This window comes from Cheilinus undulatus, linkage group 8, assembly GCF_018320785.1.
Source record: "Cheilinus undulatus linkage group 8, ASM1832078v1, whole genome shotgun sequence".
NCBI lineage: Eukaryota > Metazoa > Chordata > Actinopteri > Labriformes > Labridae > Cheilinus > Cheilinus undulatus.
Window position 1 is genome coordinate 20491866 of NC_054872.1, and position 17385 is coordinate 20509250.

At 37.9% G+C, this 17385-nt stretch overlaps 1 protein-coding gene across 1 annotated transcript in view; it reads left to right on the plus strand.

Moving 5' to 3' along the window:
• The first annotated feature begins 5935 nt into the window (after positions 1 to 5935).
• The window catches only part of LOC121513496 (lysophosphatidylcholine acyltransferase 1), a 49297-nt gene continuing 37847 nt past the window's right edge, over positions 5936 to 17385 (plus strand). Inside the window, exons 1-3 of the mRNA XM_041793286.1 lie at positions 5936 to 6369; positions 15021 to 15160; positions 16247 to 16461. Coding sequence (XP_041649220.1) covers positions 6247 to 6369; positions 15021 to 15160; positions 16247 to 16461 — 478 coding nt within the window. The 5' untranslated portion in view covers positions 5936 to 6246. The remainder of the gene's footprint in view (positions 6370 to 15020; positions 15161 to 16246; positions 16462 to 17385) is intronic.

Below are 17385 nucleotides of genomic sequence, written 5' to 3' on the forward strand. Positions count from 1 at the left end.
CCTTTGAAGTTATTCTCTTGATGTGTTCAGCCATAATGCTGGCATAAAAGACCTCTAGTTACCACTAGTTTTGGGAAATTGCTGTTGCTGTGCTCATCTAATTAATTGCTGCTTCCATGGAGTGCCAGGTTTTGCATTGCCATTACTCCGATGAGACTTATCAAGTGCTGCATCACATTTTGCCAATGTATTGTTTCAGCAGCGAGTTTACGTTGATTTTGTGCATTTATTGTGTTTTGCGATGCCAGCCTTATATCCAGCTCTTTCCATTTATGGAAACTTTCTACATGTTTTGTAGATTTTTATGAGAGCTTAGGGTACTTGACATGCTTTTCCAGTCTTTAATACCGTCTCTTGCCAGAGCTGACTTTCTTTCACTGCAACTAAAAAGCTTACGACAGAAAAAAATTCAGCATCCTTGCTTATTGAATAGACAAGCCAGGGCCATTCCAGTCTCTCTCTGTTTGTAGGTAAATTGTTTGTAAGAAAATTTTCTGAGTACTGTCTCTCGGAAAATTAATTCCTTTTATCTGATATGGTTTCTTGTGATCAAAATGTCTTTTAGTCCTTGGGTCACAATTGATGGCCATTTACCTAGATCATTTAAAGTTTACTTACACTGTGCTGCTGTTTGCCTCTGTGCATTTGTGCTGCTGTTCCTGCTGCCGCTTCCATCTTGCGCCTCTGGTGGAGCGATGCCGATGCCACTGGCAAACTCAAGGCTCCCTACAAGACTTGACTGGGGATCTGATGACTGGCAAACTTCTGATGTGGTGAAGCTGATTGCATCTTCTTGACCTAAATTAATGGCTGAGGGTGTATCAGTCTGTAAACATAACGCTGGACTTGGTGGTTCATATGGAAGCGAAGTAGCATCTTCACTGATGCTAGCAGCACTTGCAGCTGACACCACCTCAACAACTTCAGGGATTGAGCCATCCTTATTCAAGGTTCCTGGACTCAATAAATCTTAAAAATGCATCTCGTTGTTTGGTGTAGTCCTTGCTCCTTGGGTATTTTTGTTTTTTTATACTTATGCCTGGATAGCGTCGGTCTTTTCGACATGCTAGCAACCACAATGCTCATACAAATTAAGTTTGTTACAGTACACTGACCTGTCATTGGCTCGTAAGGGTTAAGGGCAGGAGGTGAAGAGGTAGGATGAATGATTGATTGATGGGTGTGGACTGAGTGACTCAGCGTTGTGCTTATAGGGCTTATTTGTACAGAAAGGTTTTTTATATGGTTTGCAAGCCTGAAAAGATAGCATTAGCAAAGATTTAAAAAAATCTCAATGGATTATGGACTCTGTCTTGTACCTTTTTCTAATTTTTTTTTAACACAGTCCTTTGTGTCGATTCAAATGTCCAATAGTTATGAGTTCTCAGGTAGCTGTTTAGCCTAAATCATGCAATAAAAGCACTGTAATGATTTTACTAAATGTATATGGGGGACTAGAATGGCCAATTTTGCCTCCTGAGCCAGTGCCACCAATAAAGTGGGTTGCTACTGTTAAAATCTATAGCAGTGGTCCCCAACCTTTTCCACTTTTAAGTCTCAAAAATCTTTGTGGCCCACCTCTGACCCCATAAATACAGAGGCCATATAATGCATTCTCAGAGCACTTTTTTAAATTGAAGATTGAACATAAAGGACTAAACTGAATACAGGAGAAACATGTTGGAAGCTCCACAGCATATGTAACATGTTGCAACACCTCCAGTATTACAGTTTTCAAGGAGCTGTCCACACAGTAACCTCTAGATAACAACAAAAGTTCCTATCTCTCATTTGCTTTTCACGTCTAATACTTGAAGGAAAAACAAAACAAAATAATGAAAAGAATATTTTAACATTTTTAATATCCTTTTAAATGTAACTGAGTTTTAACATTTAAAACACTATTCTGTATATTTAAATTTTTATATAACCCCCCCCAAAAAAAAAATCATACTATTTTGGAAATGATTTGGCGGCCCACTTGCAATACCTTCACGACCCACCAGGGGGCCACAGCCCACAGGTTGGGAATTACTGCTCTATAGACCTTTTGCATGTGGCGGCACATAGTTCCATCCAGACCAGCATCGACCTGGACGGCAAAAAAGACTTTCTATACATTTGATGCTAGTGATATAAATTACTCCTGCCCATTAAATTTATTTTAAAAAAAGGCCCAGCTGTAAATATAATTATCTAAAAATATACATAAATTTATTCATTTAAAAATATTAATATAATAAATTAAATATACATATATTTATTTATTACATATAGAATATTTTTTGTTAAGATGTGTTGCCAAAAGAGCTTTAGTAAAAACTCAAAGCTAATTTACCTATTTCCTCTCAGTGGCTGCTTCAGGTTCAGAGTTTTTCTTTTTCTTTTTTTTTTTCTTGTCTATGTATCCAGCACATGGCTAGTTAACAAAAACACAGAACCAGTGGTGTAGCCAGGGCAAGGAGAATGAGCTTAGGTTGGTGCACTCATTGAGACAGAGGGTACACACTGATGTCACTTTCAGTGCACAACACATCTGCCAGTGGAAAAAATATTCTGGTTCACTGTGGGGAACGGAGGAAGGGGGGGGGGGGACTGACTGATATCTGCTTAAATTCAGGGTATTTGGATTCAAAAGAGATCCATGCTGTTTCCTAAAGACATAGTGGATACATAACACATACACAAATACACATGGTGCAAATGTGTCTCACATCAAAAGCAACAACAATCCACCAGAAACATGAACAAAAGAGCAGCGATCCCCCACTTTACAACAGACAACTTCTAAACACAAATCAAGCACATATAAACATGTGTATGAAGGGGAACTCCACCCACACATCCCTCAGATTTTGTTTTTGCAGTGGCCAGAGCTAAGCTAAAGTGACTGTTAACAGAGCTGAACTAACACTAGTTGATAAATAGCTACTGTCAAAAAACTCAAATAATGAAGACAATTTCACTCAGAACGGAGTTAAAATTGCACTTTGGGGGTTAAAATCACCTCAGAAATGTTTAACCCTGAGATTTCAACACTCCAGTTTTCTCTGTGTCCAACAGCTGGTTTAAGATGTGATGTGGAATCACTTCTCTTACTATGTGCCACTGTGTAGTCAACAGAAGTGGAAAAAACAACGGTATTGTACTCAAGTAAAAGTAGCCTACAGTTTCTCTGGTTAATTGTACTTCAGTAGAAGTAATAGTACTGATTTCAAGATGTACTTAAAAAAGTAAAAGTACCCAAAGAACTACTCAGTTGCAGTAATTTTAATAAATTGAATTAGTTGCTTTTCACCCCTGGTTACTGTGTGTTCTTGTGTGGTCCAGGTAGATGTCAGCTAATAGACTCAAGTGAGTGTGCCTGAAAGTGGTTTCCCCTTTTTCTCAATTTTTAACCTGACTAATTTGGTGACATAAAAATACTCTAAACCCAGAGCACAGACCTATATTATATGTGCTTGTGTCATCATGCAGCTGTGTTCACAAGTATGACTGAGAAGACAGAGGGCCCTGAATGTACTGCCAAGTCTTTAGCACTAGGGGGAGGCATGTAACCATATTTGAAGAGCCACTGAACTACAGCAACCATAATACATCTTTGAAGCATTGTTTTCCATGACCTGAAATGATAGCATAAAGAAGTACACAGTACACCATGTATGTAAAAGACAATCCATTATTGTACTATACTGTACACATGTAGAGTAAAAATAAAACCACAAAGGCAGGTAAATAACGTTTCTCAGTATGGTTGTTGTGTCTTGGGGGCAGGAGTGTGAAGAGGCTGTGTTGTGGGTGGGTATTGTCTTTAATGATGTTGTAGGCCCTCTTGATGACCCTGGTGGAGTAAATGCTCTGCAGTGATGGAAAGGCTGGTCTGCAGATAAATTATGCATATTTTATCACATGCTGGATATCCTGTCCAGACCATGATGGAGCTGGTTCTGACACTCTTCTCTGTATATCTTTTGGGGGGTATATCTGTGAGGTCTCTGTGCTTATAGCTTTGATGGCTGAGGTTTGATTCTGATTCTGATTCTGACTGACTGGAGTCTGTCTGTTAGGAAGTTTAGTACCCAGTTACAAAGGGAGGGTGTCAGTTCAAGGGTGAGTTTTTCAGAGAGCCTCTGTGGTATCATCATGTTAAATGCTGTAGTCAATGAATAGCATTCTCAGATATGAGATGTGTGAGGGCTGTGTGGATGGCAGTAGTGACAGCATCATTGGTGGAATGATGCAAATTATAAAAACCTAAGGGGGGCTGGAATGGTCTTTTTAATGTGGGTCATTACTATTTTTCCAAAGCACTCCATCACAACTGGCTTTAATTGCTGTTATGGTAGGCATGCCAATGACCAGCAGAAACATTAGTATATATATATTTTTAATATCTACCCTGCTGTGCCTTTTTAATGTGCAGTCAACATCTCTTATTTATCAAAAAAATATATTGTTGGGGCTACCTTTATGAAACAGTCTTTTTCCTTTTACCTTTCCTGCCCCGTTGCTCTTAAAGGCAAAGAAACAAAATTCAAAGATTGTATTTGCAATTTAGCTTGTTAGTCATTTTATACATAAAAGATTACATTTTGAGGTGGACCTTTCTACTTTCTGTTCGTCAGAGGAGGAAACCATAAAAATTATTTAGGGCTGATTTCCACAGCTGGGTAAAAAAATGATGACATACCCTCTTTAACTTGGAAGAACATAAACTTCTTAATGGACCATTTAAATATCTCTGGTTTGGTTAATCTTGTAATAATTTTGTGTAAATATCACATTTGTGGAATAGCAGTAACCCTTCTTTCTCTGTATTTATCTTTAATTTCACCCAGTAATCATTAAAATGTATGGAAAAATGAATAGAAATGCTGCAAAACCTTTTAAGTCAACACTGAAAAAACTGGTTGAGCCTCAGTACTCACCATCAACTACTCAAGGCGAAATGTGACCCAATTTTTTTGATATTTTTGGTCAGTTAATTTTTTTTTCCATATAAAGTAGACCAGCTTAGACCTCAGATAGTATACAAGATATGACCAAAAAAGAAACAGGACAAAACAGGCAAGTTTTTGAAGACTGCCATAGACAATTGCACAATTTTTTCCCAGTCATACATCTTCGACCCACTTTTGGGCCCTGACCCACCAGCTGGGAACCCCTGGTTCTTACAATCCTAGTGTTTATTGCTGTGAAATTCTCCCCATCTAATGTAAATTCCATGTTCTCTTAAGAAATGCATTTATACTTTAATTAAATCCTAACTTTTTCAAAGTTGATAAGAAACTTAGGGCAGGGGTTCTCAAATTTATCAGCCAGTGACCCCCCTAAATAAAGGTGCCAGAGATCGGGGACCCCCTCAGTACCTGATGGAGGATGATGGAGCTGTGCACATTCTGATATTGAAAAATAAAAAATCTATGAAAAATAAAATGTAACAGTCTTATGCAGACATATAGGCTAGTACATCTTAAGGATTTTTAAAACATCACTTCAATTGTAGCATAAGCCTCATTAAATAATCCCTAGGTGCTTTTTTTTTTTTTTACATTTGACTAAATTTATGCTTGTATTTTTTTAATAAAAAAAATTGGTTAAAATATTCCTTGTTATTTGGAAGGTATCTGGCGACCCCCTCTCAGTGTTTCACAACCCCTAGGTGGGTCCCGACCCCTATGCTGAGAACCGCTGACTTAGGGCCCATTGCCTTGAGGTTAATACTTTTGTTTCTACAATGTTTCGTTCCGGTCAGAAAGACCCTGTTATGCGTGTCAGTTTGTGTAGAAATCCCCACAGCCACATTTAGAGCGGTAGGGATTTTGAAAATACGATATCTTGGAGAGTTGTGAAGGCAGCATCACATCGTGCTATAGAGACGGATACAAATGATGTATCATGCGCATGCGCTCTGACACAGGAGCGGTATCGTGGCTCCGTTAGCATCCTGAGCTAACGGACTGGTTGGGGAACACGGTGTGGAGGTAGGCGACCTGCGCACTGTAGGCAGAGAGATATCGGCGACTTCAAATACCTCCAGCTAATCCTTGAGCCAACCATTATCCCTCCATGCTGTGCGGGAAAGAAAGATAACGGTAATAACCCCGCACTGCCACCTCAATTAGCCACCGTTTAAGGAAGATAAGGGAAACTGCGCCCTGCGTGAAGAGTCTCCCTGTCAGGAGTAATTTTTTATTCTAGCATTCAGATTCAGCTTCAACCTCGACCAACGTTACTCCTACAAGAATGAGGTTGCCTAGTCACAGACAGTGTGCGGTGGAAGGAGATGGGAAGAAAATGGACCAAGCTCCTCCGGTCAGAAACCCTTTTGTGCACGTCTTGAAATTCACCCCTCTGGAGAAAGCAAAGGTAAATAAAAACGAACGGCTACTGCTTTACTCTTGTACTAATACGTTAACAAGCAGATAGATGGGTTGTAGGACACAAACACACCAATACGACTCAGTGGAGGGGCTGTCAGCGTCATTTAAGTTTGCAGGTTTTTAATTTTAATCAGCTGTGCTAGTGTTAGCAAGTCGGCTAACTGTAGCTACATACATGTTGCTCTCCCCTTCTCTCTTATCCCCTCCCTGTTGTGATTTAATACTGCTAAAAGGCAGAGGGTAGTTTGTTAAACATATTTGTCTAGCTGCAGCAACAACATTTATTTCACTTGTGAGTGCACACTACATGAGCATCATTTTTTTTCTCATCTAGGATTCCGCTAACAATACAGTAAAAGATGCACAGCTATTTGAGCATGGCCGCCTGTCCGTGATGGGCCTAGCTTGTTGCTCTTTAACTGTTGTCACATCTGATGAATGCTCGCACGCTGCTTCCTTGTTAAAGCCCTTTAATATATTGTTTAACGGACATTTTCAGGCGTGCCTTCTCTGTTAAACATAGTTTCTAGCTTCCCTCAGCATTTTTCCACAGCATTGTTGGTGCTCATGGTGCGACCCAGCAAACAACACGTGTGGATGCAGAGGCTTAGAAACTGCATGGAAAACTGTCAGTCTCACACTTTTCCTCTCTCTCTCACTAATTATTGGCATGTGTTTTCTTAAACGCTTCTACCACTGTCTTGGGACTATATATATGTACCATAACATTTGATAATTTTGCAGCAGGGGGCAGATTTATGCAACCACGTCGTCCCTGTTTGCTGCTGATAATCAGATTAAGCTTTTAGACTTGTCTGCAAAAGTGTTATCTTAAAAACAACTTGAAGCTGCCAGGCCCTTTATACTTTTGCCCTCAGAGCTTAAAAGTTACAATGAAAAAATATATGAACACAGATTAGGAAGAGTAGTGAAATCTGGTACTAGCTTGACACTGATGCCAACACTATGTTACCTAATGTACCAACTTAAATCAACTATTTTGATGCTTCTTTTCGGTACTACTCCATTCCAGTGTAACCCCCACTAGTCCAAATGAAAGTCGACAATACCTTGGACTAGAAGTAATTCATGTGGTCTACACTCGTTTTGGTTCAGCATAGTATGAATGCATTATATTCAGTTTATTCTTGCAGAGTAATGTCTCTGCTTTGCTTGCATACATTTCTCTATTTAGGCCTACTTACTCACAAGCCTTCTTTATTGTCTGAATTGATTCACATGAGCATCCTACAGCATACTGCTAAAATTTGTGCACAAATAGTATCTATGGTGCCCATCATTCTGATTCAGTCTCAGAATGATACCACTTTTTGTTGATCTAGGTTGATTATTATTTGTTTATGTTAATAGCTGAAGGAGGGAGAGGTCATCAACTAGTGATGGCCTTGAATATTTGTAATATTAAGCGTGTTTGATTTTTACGATTCAAGGTCTGGGAGGCTACAACGTGATTTGGAGCAGTAAAACAAGGGGGGGTAATGTGATCCTCATCTGTAGGTTACAACCAGTAGTCTGGACCCGTTTATCTGATCATGATTGCACAGCACAAGGTTGTCTTTCAAATATTGCAACATGTGGCGTTAGACACAGGTGACGGAAACCTCCACTCATCACAGTCTTGCATTGATCCCGCTGTTTCAGACCAGGCTGCTAATAAATTTGGAGGCGCATGTCTGCTCTTTGTAGTTCACCTCATATGATCTCTTTGAAAAACCTTTGTTAGGCAAGTGTGCACGTGTGAATGTCTCCGTGTGTGTATCCACCCTTACCCTTAAGTAAGCACCGAAATATCCTGTTTCAGTCAAACATATGTTTGTACAGTAATGTACAAATTCATTGTGTATTGTTGGTAGACTCACACAAAGCTGTAAGATAAAGAAAAAAAACAAGTTATATTTTGTGATCCCAACTTTGCATACCTTTTATATGTTACAGTAGCATAACGTTAACCAAACCTAGTTGTTAAACTGAAACCAAGAAGTGCAGTGCTGTATTAAATCACTTAAAACATTTTGAAGTGCATTCATGCCATGCAGATGACTGTTGAGCTGTCAAAATTATTAGATGAGTGTGTACGGTATTCTTAAGAATGGTAAACAGTGCTAAACTGGGACAAAGTTAAGAGATATTTTCAATCATAGCTCGGTCTGAGAGCAGAGCCTCAGTTTTATGAATGCCACTGCTTCTGCATAGAAGCATATCTTGTTACAAGTAGAAAGGTAACCTAGGGAGGTGCACACATTTTGTTGCCCTCTGGCTTTAGTTAAAGAGACTAAAGGAAAAGGTCAGATGGATCAAAGTCTAAGAGAATAGGTGTGTTTTGGTTACTCCCTTTTCCTAACATACTGAAGTAAAGAGAATTTTTCATGGGCACCAGACTTAGCAGATTTACTCAGATCAAGTTTAAATTCATGATAGGAAGCTTGTTTTCTCAGCACCTTGTAATCATATGCAAAAAATAACATTTGTAAATAAATATCACCTAAAACATTGTCTAAATATGACATTTACTCCTCTCATTTCAACCAACAGTGACATTTAATTATGATGTGCTTGTTTGTTTTTTTCAACGACCACTTCATTTCTGTACACATACATAACTTTACATAATAGAAGTCAGTCAGAGTGGCTCGGCACTTAAAAACCGGTTTCTTGTAAACACTAAGTGCTGTAGCAAAAGTGGGTCATGAAGTGATGGAATTGAGTTTCTTGGTTGTTCTGACGTAACTGAGGAAAAGTGTTTTCAGCATGTTGCACAGATCTTGCTTTTTTGCATAGCAGCACAAGAGAGACTAACTGTGAAGTGAAACTCAGAGGACTGGAGAAGAAAAGGTGACAGCTGTCTATTCAAATGACAGAAAAACCTACAGAAGCAGTTTATGTGTCCAAAGAAGAAAGCCATAGTTGCAAGCACCCAGATCGTTCTGGTAAGAAGGATACTGTTACATGGCAGTCTGCAAGTGAAATGTTTAAAATGAGTCAGAACAGCAGCAGTAAAGTCATCATAGATAAACCAATGCATGATAGATTTTTTTTGTGAGTGTGGTTGTAATATTTGGCCATGGATATGGCATCCAAAATAAAATCATTTTTTTATCTGCAAGTCTTTGATTTATGGTATATATTTATTAAAGAAACAAACCTTCTGAGGGCTCATAAGCATGGGTATCATGTTTTCGTATTACAAGATAAATCACTCGACAAACATGCCTGCTGAAACTTTGCTGTTAAATTGACATGCTCATTGTTTTGTTGCTCACGTTAAAGGAGTAGGTACCATTGACCTTAAGAGTGAGAGGAACTGAAGACTTTTCACTTCTCTCCCAGCGTGTGACTGTCAAAACCAAGAAATTGTAGCAGACTGATATTACTTTGGTCAGTTGCCTTGGATCTGTAAGCATCTGTGGAGGCTTGTCAAAACTCCTGATTTGGCTTTATTCTTGAGCTCAACTATTGATACTTGTGATTTTTTGCTGATGTAGAAGCCAAGTAATTGAGTTGATTTAGGGTACACCCTAAAGTAGGGGTTATAATCCATTGATGTCTGTCGGTTAGGGTTGTAAAGGTATGTGTAATTATACCGTATCCGTTCGGTATGGGCCCCTCAGTACGGTACAGATGTGTAGCGAACGGATACACATTGAACAAAGTTCATACATAGACAGAAAACCAGAGAACAACTCACTGTCCCACTGTCCTGGCAACCACACAACCACAGCAACAGTCTGAATATACCCAGATAAAAGTGTCCTGTTTAGGAACACTTTGTTTCTCAGTAATATACAACAGTGGACAAAGACAACAACAGTAGTGCTAACATTATTCAGCAGGTGTGTCGCTGACAGCATGTCGTCCAGCGGATCAATCAGAGCATTTGAAAAGGCACTACTTAAACGAGATTGTCACTGTAATGAGGAGGAACACAAAAAAGTCTCACCAGCTGGTTAAGAACTTTGCTCTAACTTATCCATTTATCAAATTCAAGATTGCAATTTATCAAAAATAATATAAATAACTGTAACATCGCACACCACAGATCTAAATCTCATTATTTATTACAAAACTACAAATGAACTAAATGCTATATTAATAGACCACTATGTTAAGAATTAAGGGAAATAACTATTCAAGTCAACATGTATGTAAAGAAGTTCAAGAAAAAAAAATCTAAAATCAGTACTTAAAATGTTTGCTGTTATTAAATCTGCATGTTTTAACACAAATTTTCCCTTTATGTTCATAATTCAAGGGAATCTATGAATGAATTTAAAGCAACCTTTGCATTTAAAATGTTACTGAAGTTAAGTGGGTTTTTTTTGTCCATTTTGTTAAAAGAGATTTTTTCTTTTATTAAATGCAAAAAAAATCCTTAATTAAATTGCTGAAACAACTTTTTTTCTGTAATTGTGTGAAATTTGTGCATCCGGTTACAGTTAAACGTATAGCTCTGCGTTTGTTGCTGTTCCATGTGTATCAGCAAATGTCTCAGTCCTGATCTAGTCTTAAACAGCCAAAAGTTGTCTTTAGGCGTAAGTTCCAGCTGCTATGTGAAAGTTAATTTTATTCCCAGATTAAATTTGCATTCCTTGTGTGATTAACAGAGAAATCACACAAAGGCCTGAATCTTTTCTGTTCCTGCCAAAGAGGCAGGTAGTCGATAGCTCATCCCTCGATATAAAGATCAGTGATTTTTTTTTTGGTCAGATGAAGGTAGCACATTGTCCTCTCATTAGCATAGTTGAATGTGTCTCCAGAACAAAAGATAAGGGGTCATTTGCTGAACTTAAGGACAAGGGTGCAAAAGGTTAAATAACTTTATATATCATTGCTTTACTAATTTGCCATAATACTTCCCACTGACACTTTAAGGTCTAGTTAAACAGTTGTAAACAATCCCCAGACAGTCTCCACTGGCCTTTAGCATTCCTCCAGAATATGACCATGCATGCAGGAACCAAATCTTCAAAATCTTCATTGCCAGCCCTACCTAGACTTCAGAACAACATATCAATCAGCTTGCGAAACTGTGCTTGCTGCTCCCTAACCTGAAACAAAGTTCAAAAAGGAAAGTGTTCAGACATGCAAGTGTGAAACTTCTTCATTCAGCATTTTGAAAACATGAAACACAGACACGTACCTCCACTGCCCCTAAAAGGTCTGGCTCAAACATCCGTATTGTTTTGAAGGTTTAGCACACCTTCCTGTTTCTTAGTTTTAGTTTAAGAAGAGTCAGTGATACGAGATTTTCCTCACTGGGAGTAAATTGAGACCATTAGAGTAGAGCTTAAACATATTGAAAAACTGATACTGCTACAGGTTTTCAACCTGTAATATAAATTACAATTTAAAAAAAAATAAAATCAGGAATTATACCAGATAAATGCAGTGTACATAAATTAGTTACAGGCCTACTTTCATATTTGGGCTGTTTAAGGCATTTTCTGATTTCCGATGGAAAAACCTATTTTCATCTCACACAAAGTAGGAGTAGGAAAGGTGGAGAGAGATCAGGTGGAGCTACACATTCCTTCATGAACTCTTCAAATAAAACTTGTTACTTGTTTAATTACCTATATTCAAAGCTACCCTTGAATGAATTACTGGGTCACAAAAGTGTGCCTGGAAAATAAAATGTGCCATAAAGTTTATGAAACTCTTTTAAACATGCTTGTTTTGTCCCTCTGAGACTGGTCATATACAACAAGAAGTGACACAGGTTATTAAAAGTTGAATAACTTTTGAACTATAAATCATAGTCTCTTTTTCCCCTCATGAAGCTTGCTGTTTGGCCAGTCCAATGACGCTATCCATGTCTTTGAATTCCTTACGGAAGCTTTTCTAGCAAGCCTAGAACTTCAGCGACTTTTGTTGTATTTAAAGATGAAATCCACACCAGTTATTATGATACTGAATGTCTTTTGTTGTCCATTTTTAAACTGTTTCTGCTGCTGGCAGCTGAGGCTAACTACCACATTGTATTCCACAATGCTTTGTGACAGGCTGTGACAACCAATGGCAGCTTGTTCCATTGTCACGTCAAAACTGAACTTCCCTTAACATTAATGTATATCATGAATGAGACGGCCTATTTAGTTCTTTGAGGAGAGAAAGAGAGACATAGAGCCTGTGATGTGGCCCTCTGGGTCACTGTGGACTAAGGCTGAAACCATTCCTCGAGTAATTCGAGTGACTCAATTAAAACTATTTACCTCAAGGCTTGACTTAAATCAGTCATGTATCCATAATGCCCATGGTGTAAGCCTGGACATTGCGCTGTGTCACACGGAGGGCTGTGTTTAGCACATTGTGCCATTTGTGTGGCACAATATATTTGTTTTCACTGTTATCATAATGTAACATGCAGAAAAGATGCTGCGCTGCATGAAAATCGTGGGAAGAGAAGGAAGATGATGCATCCATGTTTGCAGGCAATGTGATGCTAGTTTACAAAATCTGTTCATTTAACTTAAGACTAGTTGGCTAAACAAAGTTAGGATTTGTATTTAATGGGATGGGCCAAGGAACATCCCTTGCTTTTGACTTTATATATTTAGATTATATAGTTGGCCACAGCATTAAAAAAAGCATTGGGACAAGTTTCTGCTGATGTCTGGAGCATCATGCTGGTGTATCTGAGAGCAGTAACATGGTAGCCTGAATACTTTGACTTGCAGACATACTATATTTCCTACACAGCATTCAGTCACTAATGGTGATATCAGACAGACTTTCAGAGAAAGTTGGTCATAGAATTGAGAGAACAGGTGGTCTTTGTTTTCATCAGACAACACAGACGTGGAAGCTATCCTGCAATGTAACTATAGCGCAGATTTCAAAACTGCAATTATGAAAGATACATAATTTGACCCTGAACTAGAGCCTATTATACCGTTAAAAAAGCTTTTGAATACATGCATTAGCCAACAGCTTGAAAAGCTAGTGCTGACTAAGTGATTGTGGTTTAACAATGCATCAAGTAGTTAAAGCATATAACTTAAATTTGAGCTCAGTATCAAATTGTCATCTAAACAAGTACTTGTAACTTACTCTCCTGTTCTTTGTGGTTTAAGGGTAAAACTGCTAACTGGTTTCACTCTTACATGGTCTCTTCAGATGTGCAGAGACATTAAAAAATTACTACTAACTGCAGTGGTCAGGTTTTTCTTTTTTTTTTTGGTGATAAATAGAAGTGGCTACTACACCTTCCACACATCTTAAATTGATACAAAATGGGCTGAACTTTATTAGCTATAACAGCTTTGCCACAGCAATTTAAATGAATGCTTACTTTGTGCTCCTATTTACTGTTAATTCTTACTGCATGCATTTTAGTGCCTTTTAGTACAAAGCCTCAGTTCACTCTAACTCTTAAATAACCACTTTGCTTTTGTAGCTTTGCTTTTATTTTAACTCTTAGTGACATTCATGCATTCTCATGCTTTAGGTCTGAATAATTTTTTTAGCAAATGCATTATACAATGGCTGTCAAATATCCCTGTAAGAAACCTTTTTCTACAGAAAAAGCACCATTGCTTAGTCAGTTGTTGGTCTTTCTTGTGCCACATTGTGTGCTTTATATGAAAGAACTCTGGATGATTTATAACACATTAATGTATGTTAAGGGAATCTGGGAGAGTAAACAGGAGGGAGAATAAAAGTGGGTAGACACTAAGTTTCTTGGTATAGTAGGATTAAAACACTTACGTTGCAGATTATGCCATCATAATGTAAACAGGGTTATTTCTCTGGGACAGTACTTTTGGAAAAGACGCTCATAAATACAAGGCTGAACCTCTTCATTTCCAGCTCTCTAGTCTTCAGTATATACATGTTATTTGTAGTGTTGTAGTTTATTGAGCAAGCTTTAAATTGACTTATATAAATTGACTTAACTATCAGACTAGAGCCCTCATGGATAAGATAAGAGTACAGGCAACTTCATTTTCTTCAGTAGTGCTTGCTGTCAGTACAAATATTGACAGAAGATAACCACTGCTTTCAGTGAGTCACGAAAAGCTGTAAAGCAAACAGTCAACATTGAAGTTCAGGTTTTGTTAGCACCAATGAAAAACATGTCTATATATGTAACATGTAAGTTTATGTTACCGTGCCTGGTTGTAGGAAGTATCCACGAATATGACGGCAATAATCAACCTAAGGGCACCTAAACTATCTCTTTTGCACTTGCACAGCCCAGCATTTGAGCTCTTTTTTGTTTTGTTTTGTTTTGTTTATCTGCAAGTTACCACTGTAATCAGGGACCATTTCTTACACTGTGACATTGCACAATATTGCACAACCTCTCTCTGCTTTATTGCATGACTGATGTTAAATTTCTAGTGCTACTTTTTATCATCACCTCATCCGTTACTCTGCTTGGTCAAAATAAAATCAGCTGTGTTACTACTTCTTAACAATAAGTGCTCACAAAGCAGACATTTTATAGAGCACACTTAAATTGGTGGTATATTTGATGGATTAAGACTGCACTGTTAAAATAAAGTTAATGTTTCCTCAACAGCTTAATCTTACAAACAAAAGTGAAGCATGATGATTATTGTTTGCTGTTTTTTTTTTTTTAACTCTTCCCTTTCTCTTTTTTCCCCTCTCTTGCAGATTGCGTTAATGACAGTCACACTGTTCCCCATCCGCCTGCTCATAGCTGCATTTATGATGCTACTAGCTTGGCCTTTTGCCTTCATGGCCTCAGTAGGACGCTCAGAGACCACCGTTGAATCCCAGTGCCTGTGGAGGAGGTGGGTGTTTTTTTTTTCCTATTTGTGTTGGTTTTATAAATGACTGCATATCAGAAAGCGCTGTAATTCATGTAAATAAGCAATCCAATGTACATACTAATTCATCTAGAGAAATTAGTAAATGAAAGGGTAAATGAGAGGTTTTTTTGTTTGTTGATGTGCTTGCTATCAAAGAGATATCGTCACATTAAAACGCTATCTTTCTGGTATTTCTTTGAACTTGTTTGAATAAGTTCACTTTGACTATGAGGTTGAGAGGTATTTATTATCTTAGAGCCATTCTTTTTCTTTGATAGCTCAGTTTTTTGACCCTCTGTCGCCTTCTGTGTCATTGCTGATGTTAAATAGTCGTCCTCAGAAGAATCCACAGTGGCTACATGTGCTCTAATCTTCAACACTAAAAATAAAGCACGAAAGGTTACTGCAGGTGAATGAGGTTATATTTTTGTTAGAGACTACTATAAAAGCGACGTGTAGTTCTAACTGCTTCAGTGTTAAATAGAAATAAATACAGACATGCCCAGTGGTGGTTCAGGATACCCATTTTATTTAAGTCCCTCTGGGCTTGAGAATGCAAACCAGTCAACAGCGGTTCTGAATGAAGTTCAGGATAGCATTTCTGCCTGTTTTAGGATAAGTGAATCCTGTTTTCTGCTTTTCAAAATGTCATCTGAAAGATTTGATCGTCAGATGTATTTTAGTGCTCATTTCTGCTACTTAGTAGCATTCTTTGAAAATCCTTAGTCTGGATTGATTAATCAAGGTGACAGTTTAGCTTTTGGCCTTAGTTCGCATGGAAGAAAGGGGATTGTTCTGTCAAGTAAGGCAGATAATTAAGAAAGAAGAAGTGCCTCACAGTATGGTAAAACTGCTCTCATTCTTAGGTGATTACTTTTGTCACCGCTTACTTATCTTGTTAATTTCAGTAAAAGAAATCTTGCCCTGCTCAGTCCTCTGCTTCAGCTTTTTGACATTAGACATTGCATTATTCTATGTATCTGTTAGCCAGTGATGGAAGTTTTATCCTCCATCAGCTGTTTACATGAGAAGCCCCCCCCCTTATATGCATGGTCTTTCTTTTTGCAGACTGGTGGACATAATACTGAAGATCATCATGCGGGTCATGTGGTTTGCTGGGGGTTTCCATTGGATGACGGTAAAAGGACGAAGAGCATTACCAGCAGAAGCACCCATCCTCACCCTGGCACCTCACTCTTCGTACTTTGACGCCATCCCAGTCACGATGACGATGGCCTCAATAGTCATGAAGGCTGAGAGCAAGGATATACCTCTCTGGGGCAGTAAGTATCAAACATACATAACACATAGCAGTCATGGTCATGTGTATGGCTATTACCTGTATTATGACGGAGAGGTAAAGTAACAAATGAGTAAAGAATGTGAGCGATGGGACTCTTCATTACATCCATTTAGAGAAGAATACAGATTTTATATGGATAGATGCAGTTTGTTTGGTATATTGTTCTGCCACATGTTGGTTCTATCTAGGTTTAAGTATGTACAGTTCTTAACCCCTTGAAGTCTGAAAACACAAATAATAGCTAGAAAATTCTTTTTTGGAACTGAAATGTTCATTTAACTTTCTACTGAAATTTAGAAAAAATCAAAATTTCCATAAAATTTAACAAATATATTTTTAGTATCTCATTTCATTCATTAGGTGTTTTGATAACTGATAATTCACTTGAGGGCATTTTTTATCATTTATCAGATTGTATTCAGAATTTTTTTAGTAATCTATTGAGCATATTGGTTAGATTGAGGTATCATAAAAGTATATATCAAATATGCGACAACAGGCATTAAGGGTTAACTTGTCTTTTAAGGAAATACACATCGTCACTTTTTAAAGGGCAGGTCAAAGAACTTTCCATAGTTTTGCTGCTCTGTAAGCAAAGACAATGTCAATGTATCAAAGTCAATCATGCGCAATATAATATGGCCTTTTTGACCAAAAAAATAAAACAACCCCTTAATGTTAAAGTGAAAATGGATTTCTACACAGTAATGACAATTGCACAAAAATATGTGATGTAAAATAAGATATTCCATAAGTAGTCATCCCCTTTAATGTTAGTAACCTAATTCAACAGAGGTCCAGCAAGTTGGCACCAGTAGTCTCACAGTTAGTGAAATGGAGATCACCTGAGTCCAGTTGATATGTCTCAAGTGATGTACTATAAAAACACTTGTGTCTGGAAAGG